Source organism: Rhinatrema bivittatum, chromosome 6, assembly GCF_901001135.1.
Source record: "Rhinatrema bivittatum chromosome 6, aRhiBiv1.1, whole genome shotgun sequence".
NCBI lineage: Eukaryota > Metazoa > Chordata > Amphibia > Gymnophiona > Rhinatrematidae > Rhinatrema > Rhinatrema bivittatum.
The window spans coordinates 351579349-351596621 of record NC_042620.1 but is presented as its reverse complement, the minus strand read 5'-3'; the positions used below and the strand labels follow the sequence as shown (position 1 = coordinate 351596621).

The following is a 17273-nucleotide window of genomic DNA, read 5'->3' as shown; positions in this document are numbered from 1 at the left end:
TAACAAGCTGAGAACTGGCATATAATATTAGTATAAACAAACAAGATATACCAAAGGATAGGTACACTGAAATATCTGGAATCAAAACATAAAAGGAGACATTTGTGGTTGGGAAGCAGGAGAAATTGTCATAGGGGGAGATTGAATGTTAGAAGGCTATGGTATTACGTTTTGAGATCATTGTGCGTGCTGTCATTATGAGATTGGCTGAGTAGCCAGGCTTTTAAGTCTTTTTAAAAAGATTTTGGGTTTTCTTGAACGGTAAGGTACTGAGGTAGTGAATTCCATAACTTTGGGCCGATGATGGATATGGCTGTTTCTGGTGGAAGAGAGTTTGGCATGTGGAAGTGATGGAATCACTAGTTGTAGTTTACTAGTTGTTCTTGTTGTGCGTAGAGAACAATGGATATGTATGATGTCATCAAGTGCAGTGTAGTCTGCTTTATAGATTGCTTTCTGAAGTAATAAGTAATAACTTCTTCGATGGTCCTGCCGGTGACGACTGGGTGGACATCAATGGAGCCAACTTGATTTTGAATAGTCTCTCCATTTTGTCGAGGCGAGCCCGCCTACCCTTCGGAGTCATCTGGGCACAACTTCGGCAGTGAGACACGTCGTGTGATGAGCCGAGGCACAGCACACAGACATCATGTGCGTCGGTAATCGACATGGTTCGGGGGCACTCTGGACATTTTTAGAAACATGTTGCCATAATGGCAGAGGTTGAGACCCAAAAACGGTCGATGGCCTGTGGACACCAAACAAGGTTGGAGCGCAAGGCAAACTGCAGCGTGGAAAAAAAAGAGACTGAAGGGAAGGAAGACCCCTGTGGCTGCAGGGATCATGGCATGCTGGGCATGCTCAGTGTGCCAGTCAAAAGCTCTAGAAACTTTAACAGAAATGTTTTCTGTGACAGGGTTCCGTCCAGTGACCTCACCCACACGTGAGGACTACCATCCTTCTTGTCCTGGAAGAAACCATCTTGTGTTTTTCCTTTTCAATAAATTTGTTCAAGGTCCTTAGGTCTATGATGGGATGGAGTCGTCCTATTTCCTTTGGAATCAGGAAGTACCTGGAGTAGACTTCCCACCCTCTTTGCCTGTTGGAACAGGTTTGACCACTCTGGCCGTTATGGGGGAGAACAGGTCCGTTAGTAGTATCTCCTGATGTGCTATCAGGCCCCAAGATGGGCTCGGAGGGCAATTTGACAGGGCATCCAATAGGTTCGATTGGTGCCCTTGATGAATTATGAAAAGAACCCCCTGGTCTGGTTATATTGGGCTACTGGTTCGCAAAGAACCATAGCCTTCCCCTGACCGGTATATACATCACCCTGGGCTATGCTCTCTAAAACCCAATCAAAATCCCATCCCTGGAATTGACTGAGATGCTGGCTGAGCCTTGGGAAATCTCTGCTGCCTGGAGCAAAAGAAACTCTTCTTCTGCTCTGAGCCCGAGAACCTCCTAGCAGAGGAGGACAGTTCTGGAGTGCTGGTGGAAAGTTGTTGAAAGGTTTCATGGCATTCCCAGAGCTGGGCCACTGCAACCTTCACCTTATCTCTGAAGAGATTCTTCCTAGTAAACGGCACGTCAGCAAGTCTTTCCTGTATCTCTGATCGGTGATCCAAGGCCCACAGCCATGCCATTTTGTGGGCGCAGATTCCCGCTGTAGAGACCCTCTATGATGTTTTGAAAACATCATAAGCCATGTGGAGCTGGTAGGAAGCTATGTGAGTAAAGGAAAATTGGTTCTTACCTGCTAATTTTCGTTCCTGTAGTACCCCAGATCAGTCCAGACTCCTGGGTTTTGCCTCCTCACCAGCCCATGGAGACAGAGATGTTTTTTGACTGACTCTGCCCTATACCCTCAGGTGTCACCTACAGTCCCGTCAGTATTACGTGGTATCAAACAGAACATTTTAAAACCAACTAAACCAATTAATCACAACATTGCGAACTGCATACCGGCTATGACCGGTGATAAAACCCAGATCACTAACTCCAAGTAGGAGTAGGACCCATAAAGAACCTCAAAAAACTATGGAGAACTTGTCTGCAGAAATCTAAAGTAATATTGAACGAGCGGACTCTCCATTATCCCCACGCTAAAAAGGGCAGGCCTCTGGACTGATCAGTGGTACTACAGGAACGAAAATTAGCAGGTAAGAACCAATATTCCTTTCTCTGTACGTATCAGGATCAGTCCAGACTCCTGAGATGTATCAGAGCTCCACTACCCGGAGAGGGACCCTGAGATCCTGGGGCCTGAACATCCAAATGGTAATGTCTAGGAAAGGTGTGCAAGGACTTCCACAAAGCCGCTCTACAAATCTCGTTCGGCAAAATTTGCTGACACTCCGCCCACAAGGCTGCTTGCAAACGCGTAGAATGCGTTCTAAGACCGACCGGAAGCAGCCGACCATGAAGCAAGTAGGCTGAATTAATAGCCTCTTTCAACCAACGGGCGATCGTAGCCCTAGACACCTTGTATCCTCTTTTGGGACCACTCCAGAGTACAAAAAGATGATCCGACATACAGAAACCCATTGATAACCTCCAAATAACATAGAAGAACACGACGTAAGTCTAGTTTCCTCAGATCCCTAGCTTGGGGATCAGAGTGGTCCAAGTCCGGAAAGGACGAGAGTTCTATCGACTGATTCAAATGAAAAGCTGAAACCACCTTTGGAAGAAAGGAATGAACCATCTGCAAAGAAAAAAAACCTAACTATCTAAAATCACTCCTTGAACTTCTTCTTTTTTTTTTAATTAACTACAGACTGTAGGGAATGCACCTCCACCATCTGCTGGAGTCAGAGAAATACTGATGGACTGTAGGTGGTACCTGAGGGTATAGGGCAGAGTCAGTCAAAACTTCTCTGTCTCCATCTGCTGGTGGGGAGGCAAAACCCAGGAGTCTGGACTGATCCGGGTACGTACAGAGAAAGAGCATAGCTCCCTGAAAAATCTTTCACCCAAGAGTGTCCATCGTTCTGTGATCCTTCCCCAGGGATGCCAAGGAATGGGTCCAAGAACACGTAGCTCTATTATCGAACCCAGAAACTTTCTGGATGAGTTAAACCCCATCCGCCTTCTTGTTCATGGGAGGCACTGTGAGAAAGTGCTCCCACATCCTCAGCAATAACTCCTAAAGACACCGGCATCACCAGACACCGGCATCACCACACCAACTTAGACTCCATGAACTGGAGGATTTCAAGCATTTTGTGCCTAGCATCCTCCTCTGTCAATAACTGAAAAGGGATGGTGTCTGCATTAACTGAACATAACCTGTGAAGGTTAGGTGCTCAGGCAGAGACCTCCTTCACTCCTCCTCCAGTGAGGGATCTGAGGGAAGACCAGAGATACCATCAGAGATCTCCATTGTGTCATCCCTCCAGAGATCGTAGGGCTCTCATCCTCATTGTCATCAACTGAGGATGGGGCCCTGAGGCACAAACAGAACTGGAGGTGGGACCGCAAGCCTCGGCGTCTCAGGCAGCCTTGGCAGAGGTTCTTCCTCTGTGGAACTGGCCACGACCACCATATTGATAGGGAGAGGCTGTGGTGCCCAGACGCCAACCCAGGAACAGATGCCAGCTGTGTCTGTAACACGCTGATGAGGAGTGCAGAGATATTAACAATGGCTCCAAGACAGACAGTACTGCGGCACCAATGTCCCGCATCGCCCGCTCTCAAGCTCCTCCTCAAAAATTGCTGATGCCAACACCGACTGGGAGGAAAGAGGTGTGGCCAGAACCTCTTTGAAACCAGTAGGTTGATCAGTGGCTGTCACCTGGACTGTTGAATACCGTCGCGGACCCCCCAGTACCAATGGAGGACTGACTATCCTTGCCATGGGGATGCTTCTGGGACATCACAACATAAGCTGGCTCACCCTGTGCCCGGCACCATGCATCAAAGGGGACAGATACCAATGCTTCTTCGGCTTCCTTCGATTTTCGACACGGTCCTTCCCTAGTGCCCCTACCAACCGATGGCACCGACTGAACCAACGCTCCCACTGATGTCAATGGCTTGGCGTCCATTAGTACAGCTCCATGGTCCCTCGATGGCTCAGTCTTCTTCGACCTGAAGAGATGCTCCATCTTATCGAAGCAGGTGAACTTTCAAGGTCATCTGGGTGCATTTGCAACAACCCCGGACTTTATTCATTTATTTATTTAAATGGTTTATATACCATCATTCCATGTGAGAATCACTAGTTCATAATGGTTAACAGGTAAAACATTCATAATTATAAATGAGTGTTACAAGGTGGACAAACATTCATAATAAACAGAAGAAATACAATGGTAGACATATAACATAACAAAGCTATGCGGGGGGGGGGGTTATTATTCAAGACTTATTTTGGTTATGAGTCATGGGGAACTGGGTGTTTCTGTCAAGTAGAAGGCATTTTTGCAAAGCAGAGGACATATTCTTCATGAGGGTCAGTGATGAACAAAGTCCTCAGGCACCTAGGGAATTGCTTAAAACTGGAAGCAGCCATGATGGAAAAAACGAAAAGGGAGGCAAGATCAAACTTGATGATGGGTGTCGATGGCATGCGGACACCGAAGCGCTGCTGCCCTGGGGAATCGATCGTAAAAGGAAACTTACCGATAAATGTCAAGAACCCTAACTAGGAATGCTACAGGGAGGAACCGAGATACCATGGATACCATGAAAAGAAACCCGTGAACAAGAGAAAAATGCAAAAAAAATTTTATTTATTTATTTAGACATTTTATATACCATCGCTCCATATCAACATCACAACAGTCTACAAAAGTAACATTCATAGCTATAAAGAAGCAAATAATGATGGGTTACAGCGGTAGTATTCATAAAAAGGCATTAACATCTATCACATGAAATGTTACAAAACATATTAACTAAAGAACTAAGACATCAAATAAAATAATATAACAGATTTCACATATTAGTCAGTATGTTGTGTTGATATTCTCTCACTGAATTTATTCCTCGTGCTTCAATTAGTATCTCTTGTCCTTCTTGTTACTGTAGCTCTCTACATTCTGATGTTTTTAAGATAGGTTATATGCATTTTTGAATAGCCATGTTTTCAGCTCACATTTAAATCTCTTTCTATCTCAGGTAGAGAGTTCCAAAACTGTGGACCCACTATGGAAAACATATGATCTCTTACTTGTGTCAGATGTGTGCTGCTCCATATTGTAGGAACAGTCAATAGTCCTTTATTTTGATATCTTAGTGTTCGTTGAGGTGTTTATGTTTGTAATGTCACGCCACTCATACCAGTGTTACTGGAATGAATGATTTTGAATATTATCATTAATACTTTAGAGTATTTTTGGGATTGTACTGGTAGCCAGTGCAGTGAAATGTAATGTGATCAAATTTCCAAGTTCTTAACAAAAGTCTTGTTGTGGCATTTTGTAATAACTGTAATGGTTTTAAGAGACATGCAGGAAAACTGAGTAATAAGGAGTTACAGTAGTCTAGGTCTGAGAAAACTGGAGTTTGAAATACAATATGGAATTCCTCAAAAGTTAATAGAGGTTTTAACTGATGTAATATTCACAGCTTGGCGTAACCTGGGGTAATTAATTTACTGATGTGCTTTTTCATAGTAAGGTTTTCAAACCTAAATCCCATACTTGATTTGAGGGGGTAATTTGAAAATTCTCCAGCTCTAGAGCTGGTGGTTTAACCATCGATGAGTTTCTTCTTAACCAAATGATTTCAGTCTTATTAGGTTTAATGTTAGTTTAAGTTGTGAAAGTTCTTGCTGTTTTGCTTTCATATTGGCTGAAAGTGTTGGTACTGTATTTTCAAATGATTTGGAGAATGAGATGTAAAACTGTATGCTGACAATATACAAGAAGAAAGTAATTCCTAAATCTGTCAGAAATTTACACAATGGGAGCATGTAAATATTAAATAGTGTTGCTGAGAGGGCTGAGTCTTGAGGGACACCTGTATCAATATGGAAGGTATCAGATATATGACTGTCCAATTTGACTTGGAATGATCTTTTAGAGAGGAAGGAGATGAACCATCTGAGAACACTAACGTCGATCCCAATATTTCTCAGTTGATGACACAACAGAGTATGGTCAAAGGCGGCTGTTAAGTCAATCAGCACAAGAAAATAAGATTCACATCAAACCCTTGTAAAATAGAGTCCATTAATGAGAGGAGAAATGACTAGATTGAACAATGTTTCCTAAATTCAAACTGATTTGGGAAAAATATCTTGGACTTCTAGATGATTTAAAAGTTGGGATTTAAAATTAGTACTTTTGAGAGAAAAGGCGAATTGGATATTGGATGATAGTTGTCTCAATTGTCAATTTTACCAGTTTTATTTTTTAGGATCGGCTTTATTACAACTTGTTTTAACCAATTTGGTACAATTCCTTCTGAGAATGGATAATTAATGTAGTGATTATCGAATTGATAACACCATGTACTTGTTTCAAGGAAGAGGTTGGAATTGGGTCACGTGAGTGAATAGCAGGATTAATTTTGGCAATGATTTGACTAATTTCAAGTTTAGTTACTCTTTTGAACGCAGTCCACTTAACCAGGCCATATGAATATTTGGGAGAACAGATAGGGAATTGAGTTTTCAACTTATAGATTTGGTCTAAGAAGGATGTGGCATATTCATTGGAAGCAGCCTTTGAGAAGTTATAGTTTCGAGATGGAAGATGATGGGTCCTTGATTAAATGTTTAACAACATCAAAAAGCAATTTAGAATTACATATATCCCCATGGATCTGTTTAGCATGGTAACCTTTTATTTTGCATTATTAGTTAGTGTGCAGTATTTTGTTAGGATAGTTTTATATTTTCCTAGGGTTTCAGATGACTGGCATTTCTGCCATTGTTTCTCAAATTTTCTAAGGTTCTGTTTAGTGGAAAGTTTTCCAAAAAACAGGCCAAAAAAAAGCAAGGCTCATCAACTGCGATGCTGCAGCTCTGCAGAAAAAGCAAGACTGGTGAGGGACCCCGCATGAACATGTGATATAGGACATGCTAGGAATACTCAGTGTGACAAATCAAAGTTCTAGAAATTGTGACATAAATTTTCTGTGTCAGGGCTCCATTTGATGATGTCACCCATGTGTGAGGACTACCATCCTGCTTGTCTTCGGAAAAAAACTGTATTACACAGCATGACAGATATAAAATTTGCAATTCACAGATGTAACAATGCCATTAAGAACAACTTTGTATACAACCTGCACGCAGAATACTAATAGGAAGGGAATGCTGAGCCATTGGTTCATTCTGTCTTTGTATGTAATACTAAGTTTAAAAGAACTTACCTTCTTTGGTCTTTGCTAAGACTATTTCTATTTCCTTCTCGTCGGTCTGTGAACCAGGTTCTTGTTCTGCTCCTTCTTCACATTTGTCCTTTGGTTTAGTCTCTGTTTCAGACTTCTTTTTGGTAACAGATGAAGCAGCAGCTGGTGCGAGTGCAGGACGCTGAATAGGTGCTGGTTTTAGGACTGTGGTAGGAGATGGTGGCCGTTGCTTTAATAAACTAGGTGAAGGTGGTCGATTCTTGTGATTCTGCCTATTTACAAAGGAAACATTATTTATGCAAAAAAACTTAACAGGAAGACAAAAACGTTACTCTGGAATCACAATTTCATTCATGGTATGTGTAATTTTGTGCATCATTTCAGGCTCCAACACAGTAAAAAAAATTAATCAAAAATCAATTTAAAACATGGCTACCCTTACAACATCTGTTAACTTTGATACAGGTTCTGATACATAGAAATGACGGCAGAAGAAGACCAAATGGTCCATCCAGTCTGCCCAGCAAGATTTTCACTTTTTTTTTTCATACTTTTCTGTTACTCTTGTCCCTTTAAATAATGTTTTTGGTTCTATTTCCCTTCCACCCCCACCATCGTAGATAGCAGTGCTGGAGCTGCATCTAAGTGAAGTATCCAGCTAATTGGTTTGGGGTAGTAACCGCCGTAATAAGCAAGCTACTCCCACGCTTGTTTACCCAGCCTGTGCAATTCAGTCCTTGTTGGTTGTTTGAATATAAATCCTCTTTTCTTCATTCCCCCTGCCGCTGAAGCAGTGAGCTGCGCTGGATATGTATTCTAAGTGAAGTATCAGGCTTGATTTAGGGTAGTAACCTCCATAACAAGCAAGCTACACCCATGCTTATTTGTTTTACCCAGACTATGTAATTCAGTCCTTGTTGGTAGATGTCTGAATATAAAACATCTTTTCTTCATTCCCCCTGCCATTGAAGCAGAGAGCTAAGCTGGATATGCATTGAAAGTGAAGTATCAATACTCGTTCTATAATTTAAAAAAATCCCTCTATTCAATGACCTACTCAGTGACCACAAACCAGATTTCATTGCAATAACGGAAACCTGGCTCAAAAACACGGACTCCATTCTAATAAACCAACTATCCAACCAAGATTACAACACCTCTTCAATCCCCAGAAAAAATAAAAAAGGAGGTGGCTTAATGCTTATATCTAAAAAAAAGCCTGCAACTAACACTTCACCCATCTAACATTCCTCCACCATTTGAAATTGCTTTATTTGATTCACCAAAACTTCAAATATGCCTCATTTACTGTCCTCCAGGAGCACTCGATAAAAACTGCTCACCTCTAATTGAATATATTATGAACAACATCTCCCTCAACAAACCCATAATCATACTTGGTTACTTCAACATACATTTCAACTTACCAACTCACTCAAAAACCTGTCAAACTATCATTGATGCACTCTCAACTCTATATCTAGAACAAATAATCCAATCTCCAACTCATAAATCAGCCCATACAATTGACCTCATTTTTGTCAACACTGAAATCTGGAAATCATTCTCTACCCACACCACAGAGATACCCTGGTCCGACCACCATCTAATCCGAGCTAACTTACATACCAACCTCAATATTAAACCTCCTCAAATCACCCCAAACAAAATATCCTACCGTCCACCATTCAACATAGACCTTTTACAAAAATCTCTTCAATCCGAATTAAACAACATCAATATATCTAACTCTGAAAACGCTACCTTATCATGGCTAAACATCACAAAACAAGTTGCAGACAACATCAATCCCATTATTACAAAGACTAAATAACAACCCAAATACAACAACCAAAATATCAGAACTGCCAAACGCATACTCAGAAAAAAAGAAAGAGAATGGAGAAAAAACAAAAATACTACCACACTAAGTAATTATCGGAACAACTTAGCTCAATATAAAAATATCATCAACAATGCGAAAAAGGAATTCTTCTCCAACAAAATCTCCAAATTTCATCATAACCCCAGAATGTTATTCGCAATAGTTCAGAAACTTACCAAAACCACCCAAGAGTCTTCATGCACCAAACATGGAAGTGATGACTTTGCTGATTTCTTCAACAACAAAATATCTCATCTAATCCAATTCAACATAACCAGCAACAACCAGAACACCAAACTTAACAACAAGATAACCTCATCATGGTCAAACTTTGACACTGCCTCCACCATTGAAATTCAATCTATAATAAATAAAATGAACCCCGCCAGCCATCCATTAGACAACATCCCAATAACAACCCTCAAATCAATTGAACCTACCATATCAAAAACCATCACCAAAATTGTCAATTTATCACTGACCGAAGGCAACTGCCCCAAATGCATCAAATCTGCTGTCATCAAACCAATCCTTAAAAAGAACAACCTAGATCCGGAAATCCTTTCCAACTACCGTCCCATATCAAACCTTTCGTTCATAGCCAAAACCATTGAAAAAGTCGTACACACTCAACTAGATGACTATCTGGAGACAAACAGCATCCTACCTCCATCCCAATATGGTTTTAGAAAAAACCTAAACACAGAATCTCTCCTCATCTCTCTAAATGACATTATTATAAGAGGCTTTGACAAAGGTGAAAAATACTTGCTCATTCTTCTTGACCTTTCAGCCGCCTTCGACACAGTGAACCACAATATACTATTGGAGCGATTATTCCAAATTGGTTTAACTGGCAATACCTTACGTTGGTTTTCTTCCTATTTATCTGATCGAACATACCAAGTATTAATCAACAACCTATCAAAAATAATCAACCTCAACACCGGAGTCCTTCAAGGATCAGCTTTATCAGTCACCCTTTTCAACATATACCTTCTCCCCATTTGCCAACTACTAAAAGAATATGAAATCACACACTTCCTCTATGCTGATGACATTCAGCTCCTCATTCCCATACAAAATTTGATTGAAGACACCTACAAGAAAACCTCAGAACTACTTATCTCAATCAAACATCTCCTAAATTCCCTGAAACTCATAATCAACTTTGACAAAACTGAAATAATACTCATGGATAAAAAACCCAATCCAACTCCGCCACCCAAGACAATACTTGACAAACAAATGATAACTATACTCCCTACCACCCACACCAGGATCCTCGGAGTTATCATTGATAAAGAATGTTCTTTCAAGAACCACATACCAAATAAAACTAAAGAAGGATACTACAGACTCCTAACCCTAAGACACCTGAAACCATTTCTCAACCCCTATGATTTCAAAACTGTACTTCAACTTCTTATCTTCTCCACCTTCGACTATTGCAACTCCTTACTAATTGGAATACCTTTTTCATCCCTCAAACCACTCCAAATACTGCAGAACGCAGCCGCCAGAGTCCTAACTGGAACAAAAAGAAATGAACACATAACACCAATATTGACCTCACTTCACTGGCTCCCTATTACTGCACATATTGCTTACAAATCAATGACCATAATCCACAAAATTCTAAACAATGATCATCAAGGTCTTAACACCCTAAACATAATCCCTCAAAATCCTCCAAGAAACCTACGCTCTAATAACTCAGGCTACCTAAACATTCCCCCTATCAAAGATGCACATCTGGCAACCATAAGAGAAAGAGCCTTTTCAATTGCTTCACCTAAACTTTGGAACACCCTACCTAAATTCCTAAGAACCCAACACGACCTAAAAATATTCAAAAAGGACCTAAAAACACTGTTTCGCAAATTCTACACTGACCCTCAGATGTCTGATCATTCCAACTCTCAACTGAACTCTCAGTTATAAACCTCTTAATACATTCTCTTCACCCTGAACTGCATACTCTCCTCTTCCAACCTAATAATGCTCTCTGGACTTGATATGCTTATTTCTGATATTGTTCAAATTGTTTTTTATTGTTGCACAACTGCTAAGAAAATGTATAACGTTCACATTGTTTTTTCTGTTACACAACTGCTAAGAAAAATGTTTATTTTTGTAAACCGTTATGATGGCTCTACCAAATGACGGTATATAAAACTCAACAAACAAACAAATAAATAAATAAATAAATAAATAAATATAGGGTCCTATGCTTACCTCAGCCTGTCAGTATTTCAGTAACAAGCTTCAAACAAGCAATTTCCCCAACAAAACAATACCGCACACCAGGGGCTTCACAGGGACAAAGATACATCAACCCTCCAAACTTTGGAGGCCAGAATATGCAACTGCAGAGTATAAAACTATATAGAGTAACCTCTTCAGCAAAAATGGGGCAAGCTCCACCAACAGAAATTAATATGAAAAGATGAGAGCAGCTGATCAGCAGCAGTCTGGGAGGGTCCAGGACTGGTCTGGCAGGATTCAAGGAAAGGAAATTAGCATACAAGACTAAATTTCAACTTATCGTCCCTGCCAGACCAGTTCAGACAATTGGGATAAGTGGGATGTACCAAAGCCATTCCTTAGCCTGGGTGGGATACAGTAAGACATTGTCAAAATGCCCAAGCCAAAGGTGGCATCCTCTTAAGCTGGGACATCCAGATGATAATGCTTTGTAAATTAATGTAGACACACCCAAGTAGCTACCCTGTAAATATTCAAAGGAGAAACCAGGTGTTAATTCTACCACGAACAGGCCTAGGCTCTGGTTGAATAGGTCCTCAACCCCTGGAAAGAGTCAAATCTCTAGAGATGTAAGCAGAACCGATAGCTTCCTTGATCTGGAAGCAATCGATGCATTAGAAGCAGCTTCCTCTTTTCTTTAACCACTAAATAAGACAAATGACCAGACTTCCTGCAGGAATTAAACATCAAGTAATGCAGAAGCACCCTGCACACATTCAGCTGGTGAAGATCCACTACCCTCTTGTAGGGAAATGTCCCATGTTTTACCACTGAAAGCATCAAATATGACTCATAATAACCAAGAAATATGCAGTCAAATAACAACAGGCCCCAAAAGACTGTCTCAGTGGCAAAAAAAGAAACCTTGTCTGATGAACTGAAGGATACTTTATCTGGATCTGCCTGTTTGTAAGTGCCTTTTTAATATAAAAGACGACAGAGAGACAAAACAACTTAAGCTCATAAGCAGGTGTCTGGGACCGGCCAAGCAAGTCCAGAGGTTAGAAAGACCTCCACCCTTGGAAGAGGGGGGCAGTCTGAGACAGAGAAAAACACTCTGGCATAATAGCTTGGCATACAGACGTGGCAGTTCTCCCCCCAGAGAAATAGGGAGGAGGAAAAAGAGATACAACATGACAGGACCTCCCCCGTGAAGAAATGGGGAGGGGGGAAAAGACCTGTAATGAAGCAAAGGTCCTCCACCCAACATGTGATTATGCATGAGCTTATGCATATTTATCAGCTGGAAAGTATAAGATGGGGGGCAAATAAGGAGAAAAAAAGTAAACCCTGAGAGCAACTCTGAAGATGAAACAAGAAGAGTAGCCCGGAAAGAAAGAGCGAACCTGAAGCAGCCCACACCCCTGGCTATCAAGGAGGGAGAAGACTAGGTGTGGCCAGGAGATCGGAGACGCCCTGACAAGAGACGGTGGTGAGCAATCTGAGGCGATGGGGAGCCAAGAGAAGCCTGTCAGCTCTGCCAGTATGGGAAGGGACCCAGAAGCAAGCCCCCAGATAGCCGGTAGCTCTACCAGAACCCGTCCCAGAGCCAAGTCTCCTCGCCTGCCCAAGGTCTCCAGCTCTCCAGCTGGAGCCTGCTTCAAAGGTAAACAGGGAAGATCGCCTGACGTTGGACCAGGGGTAAGTGAGTTAGCCATAAGTATTAATATAATATAATATAAGCAGGCAAGGTTTATGGCATGTGTGAACCCGCCCATGGTACAGAACTTTCTTTAGTGTAAACTGGTGCTTAGTAGCCAGAATGTCAGAGACAGGAATGGTTATTTTCTAAATGCTATATCCTGCCATATCTGATAAATTAAAGTCTATTTCTGAGGAGAACATATTTTCTTTTTCCTGAGCTTAGAATTGTGAAGGTGGGAGGACAACTGAAAGTGTCCTTTAACAGACAGGTCCCTGCAACCCTAAACTTGCTTACAGTCTACCGAAGAATCCTTCCTGAAAGAAGAAAGAAACACCCTCTGGTTAAAGTGGAACTGTGATACCACCTTAGGAAAAAATGAAAGCACTGTGCAGATTGAGATTCCTCATCAGAGAATCTTAGAACAGCTTCCTACAAGAGAGACTGAAGCTCAGAAATCCTTCTCATGGAGCAAATTTCTACCAGAAACACTACTTTTAGGGTTAAGACCTTCAGAGATGCCCACTTCAGAGAGCATCAGTTCCAACTCTTAGAACCAAATTCAAAATCCACAATGGAACCAACTCTTCATGGGAGGCTGAACATGCTTTACCTCCTTTAAGAAACACAAAACACCTGGGTGCACTGCAAGGGACGACCTCAGCACGTTTCCCTTGTAACAAGTAATGGCTTCCACCTGGACTTTAACAAAATTAAGCCCCAGCCCTTTCTTCAGACCTTCCTGCAAAAGTTTAAAACTGTTGCTACTGATGCCTTCCATGGCGATAAAGCCCTTTCTGCATACCAAGATTGAAAAATTGTGCACACCTTCACATAAGCCAAAGAGTGGGACTTCTTGCAGGTGTGCAGTAGCACGGTAACCACCACATCAGAGTCACTTTCTTACGGGCTGATACAGTAAAAAACGCGGGAGAGCGGGCGAGCACCCACTCTCCCAGTGCGCGCACAGGACACTCTCCTGCGCACGCGATACAGTAAAAAAAATTATTTAAATTAGGTCCGGCGGTAAAAAGAGGCGATAGGGACACTAGCGCGTCCCTAGCGCCTCTTTTTGGACAGGAGCGGCTGTCAGCGGGTTTGACAGCTGACGCTCAATTTTGCCGGCGTCGGTTCTCGAGCCCGCTCACAGCCAAGGGTTCGGAAACCGGACGCCGGCAAAATTGAGCGTCTGGTTTTCAACCCGCGAGCCACGGGCCTATTTCAAATTTTATTTTATTTTTTTACTTTTTTAAACTTTCGGGACCTCCGACTTAAGAGCAGTTTTCCCTTGAAAGGCAATGAACTCAGCTGAGCTTTCGAGGAGACATCCGCTGACCAATTTCTGAGCCAAAGGAGCCTGCGGGCCGAAACGGCGAAGACCATTGTTCTTCCCGATGTGCGCAGGAGATCATACAATGCGTCCATATCGTAAGCCACCGCTGCCTCCAAATGACCAGCCTGAGCCGCGTCCACTTCCAAAAGGGATGCCCCAGATTATAAGTACTGCACCCAACGCAGAGCAAAATTGCTGCACATGGCCGCCTGCACTCCCAGGGAGGAAGTCTCAAATATCCTTTTAAGCTGTACCTCCAACTTTCGGTCCTGCAAATCTTTTAGGGCATCACTCCCGTGACTGGGATGGTGGTCTTTGTAGTGACTGCAGAGACTGCCGCATCCACCTTGGGTACCCTGAGCAGCTCCAGCACATCCTCCGGTAGCGGGTACAACTTTTCCATAGCGCGGCTGACTTTCAAACCTAGATCCAGAGTGTCCCACTCCCGGAACAAGAGGTCAGTGACCGACATATGAAAGGGAAAAGAGGGACATATGAAAGGGAAAAGTTTTTTGTCAACTTTTTTCACATTTTGCCACTGCGATGTCTCCGAAGTCATCCGGTTTCAAATACTGCCAATATGGCAAAGTTATGTCCATCACAGATGGGCATAACTATTGCTACATATACTTCGGGCCAAACCACGACCAGGCCTCTTGCCGAAACTGTGGTCGGATGTCCCCCCGGGCACAGCGTCAGCACACCGAAAAAATGGCGCGACTTCGAGCTCCTATGCCCTAACACCGTTGATACACTCCTCGCCGGGACCTGCGAAGAAAAAGAAAACGTCGACGAAGAGGGTCTCCTCACTTGGCCCACAGGACCCCCTTTGCGCCGCTCCAGGCATCAGGTCCTGGTTAGCTCAACCTCCAGCACCCGTCAAAAAGTCCTAGGCACTGACCAAATTGCCTCCTCAGGAGAAAAGGCCCTGGATGTGTCGAGCGGGGTTCAGGGACCTGTTCCTGACCGTCCACGCCCTTCAGTGCCGAAGCCGTTGAAGCGATCGACGCAACAGGAGCATCCAAAGCGTTCAACGCAATCGACGCACCCAGCACAATCGACGCACATGGACCACACGACGCGCAAAGAGCATCCGACGCATTCGACACACACCACACATCCGACGAATGCCACGCATGCTACGACGCGGATGGCCCATTTCAGCCATAAAGACCGTTCATCGCTTCCTAAGCACTCGGAGCATGTCAAGGACCACACTCATGGGCCTCCATCGACGCATTCTGAACATTCAAGGAATTCCATGCAATGTAAGCGACCACGAGAAAGCCCTGACGTGGAGATAAAACTGCTGTCGGACCTGGACTCCACATCATCGAGATGCCCCTCGGGAAGTGGGGACTCCTTTTCCAACATATCAGCTGTCTCCAGGAGAAAAAGGTTGTCTCCTCAGATGCAAGTACTGCTCCAGCAAAGACATAGAGCGTCTCCTATCATTCCACCGGATCCTCAATTGAAGCGCACTGATGCGCAGGACATACTCCTGGCAGCACTGTCTACAAGACCCCCATCCAATGGTGGTCAAATGCCTCCACAACCAGGCAATCTGGCATCTAGGGGCATGCTGCAGATTTCGCAGGCCCTAAGTTCGTTCTTTGTGGATTTGAAGTCTATGCAAGCGAGGTCAAAACCACCAGTGATGTCTCCAGCGGCTTTGCCACTGACGACAACCCTTCCTAGACCAACTGATCTGGCCAATCTTCCGTCTCCAGCTCCTCCATGCAGCCCAGATTCGCAAGTCTCATCCGCATCATCTCCGAGTTCCTCTACAGGCATGCCCTCAGATCCACCAGAGGGATTACCAGAACCATATTCGCCACCAGAGGATCTCTCCTATGCGAAGTTTATTGAAAAAGTGGAAAATCTACTTAACGTAGAGATGGGTAAAATTCCGGATCCAGAGGTTCTAGGCATATTAAAAATCTTTGAAATACCACCGGAACCGACGGCTTTACTGCCCCATTCAGTTTTGGAGACCTCCAAAAGATGTGGGAAACCCCTTTCTCAACCATTGCCACATCACAAAAGATGGATTTAAAATTTCGAATACGGAATTCCTCCATTTATGATTCGACCTAAATGCCACACAATTCTATTGTAGTAGAGTCTGTGTTAGCAAAAGCAAAAAGGTCGAAGCTTCATGCGAATGCACCTCCCGGTAAGGACCATAAATACTTAGATGACTTTGGACGTAGAGTTTACCATGCTTCAATGTTTTCTACCAAAATCCACCATCAATTCTACATGACACAGTACTTGTACGAATGTCTACATAACTTGAGTCCAGTTTATCTCTCGGCTCAGGACACCTTGCCACAACCCTTCTTTGATATGGAAGAGGGCCTATGCCATCTGCTTCATTCAATTTACAAGGCGTTCAAATCCTCTGCAAGGTTGTCTTCAGCTGCCATCGCTGCCCTACACCTTGCCTGGTTGAGGGCAAGCACAATTCGCGAAGGTGTCCATGACAAGCTAGCAGACATACCTTGCAAGGGATACAACTTTTTCGGTGACAAATTTGGGGAAACAGTTTCTCACCTTAAAGAGCAAAGTACTGCAGTACTGACTCTTAATTCCCCCTTGGAACATCACACAGCAACTCGGAAGTACTACTCTTTCTTCAAACGAAGGTCCAACCCGAGAGGACAATTCCGACCTTTTCCCATGTACCGATCGCCACATTACATTCATCCGAGACCCTCAAGTCAACCCCATCAGTCTCGAGGATACCCACGTCAACAGAGGCAGCCTAGGCAGAGCCCGGCAGCTCCACAAAAACAGCCTCCTACTTTTTGAGACTCGTCGAGCCACCTCCACCGCTT

The 17273-nt window shown here is 43.2% G+C and overlaps 1 protein-coding gene across 1 annotated transcript in view; it reads right to left on the bottom strand.

Annotated features, from left to right (window-relative positions):
• MAP7D3 (MAP7 domain containing 3) overlaps positions 1-17273 on the bottom strand; it is a 948456-nt gene that overhangs the window by 413063 nt on the left and 518120 nt on the right. Inside the window, 1 exon segment of the mRNA XM_029607816.1 lies at positions 7327-7577. Coding sequence (XP_029463676.1) covers positions 7327-7577 — 251 coding nt within the window.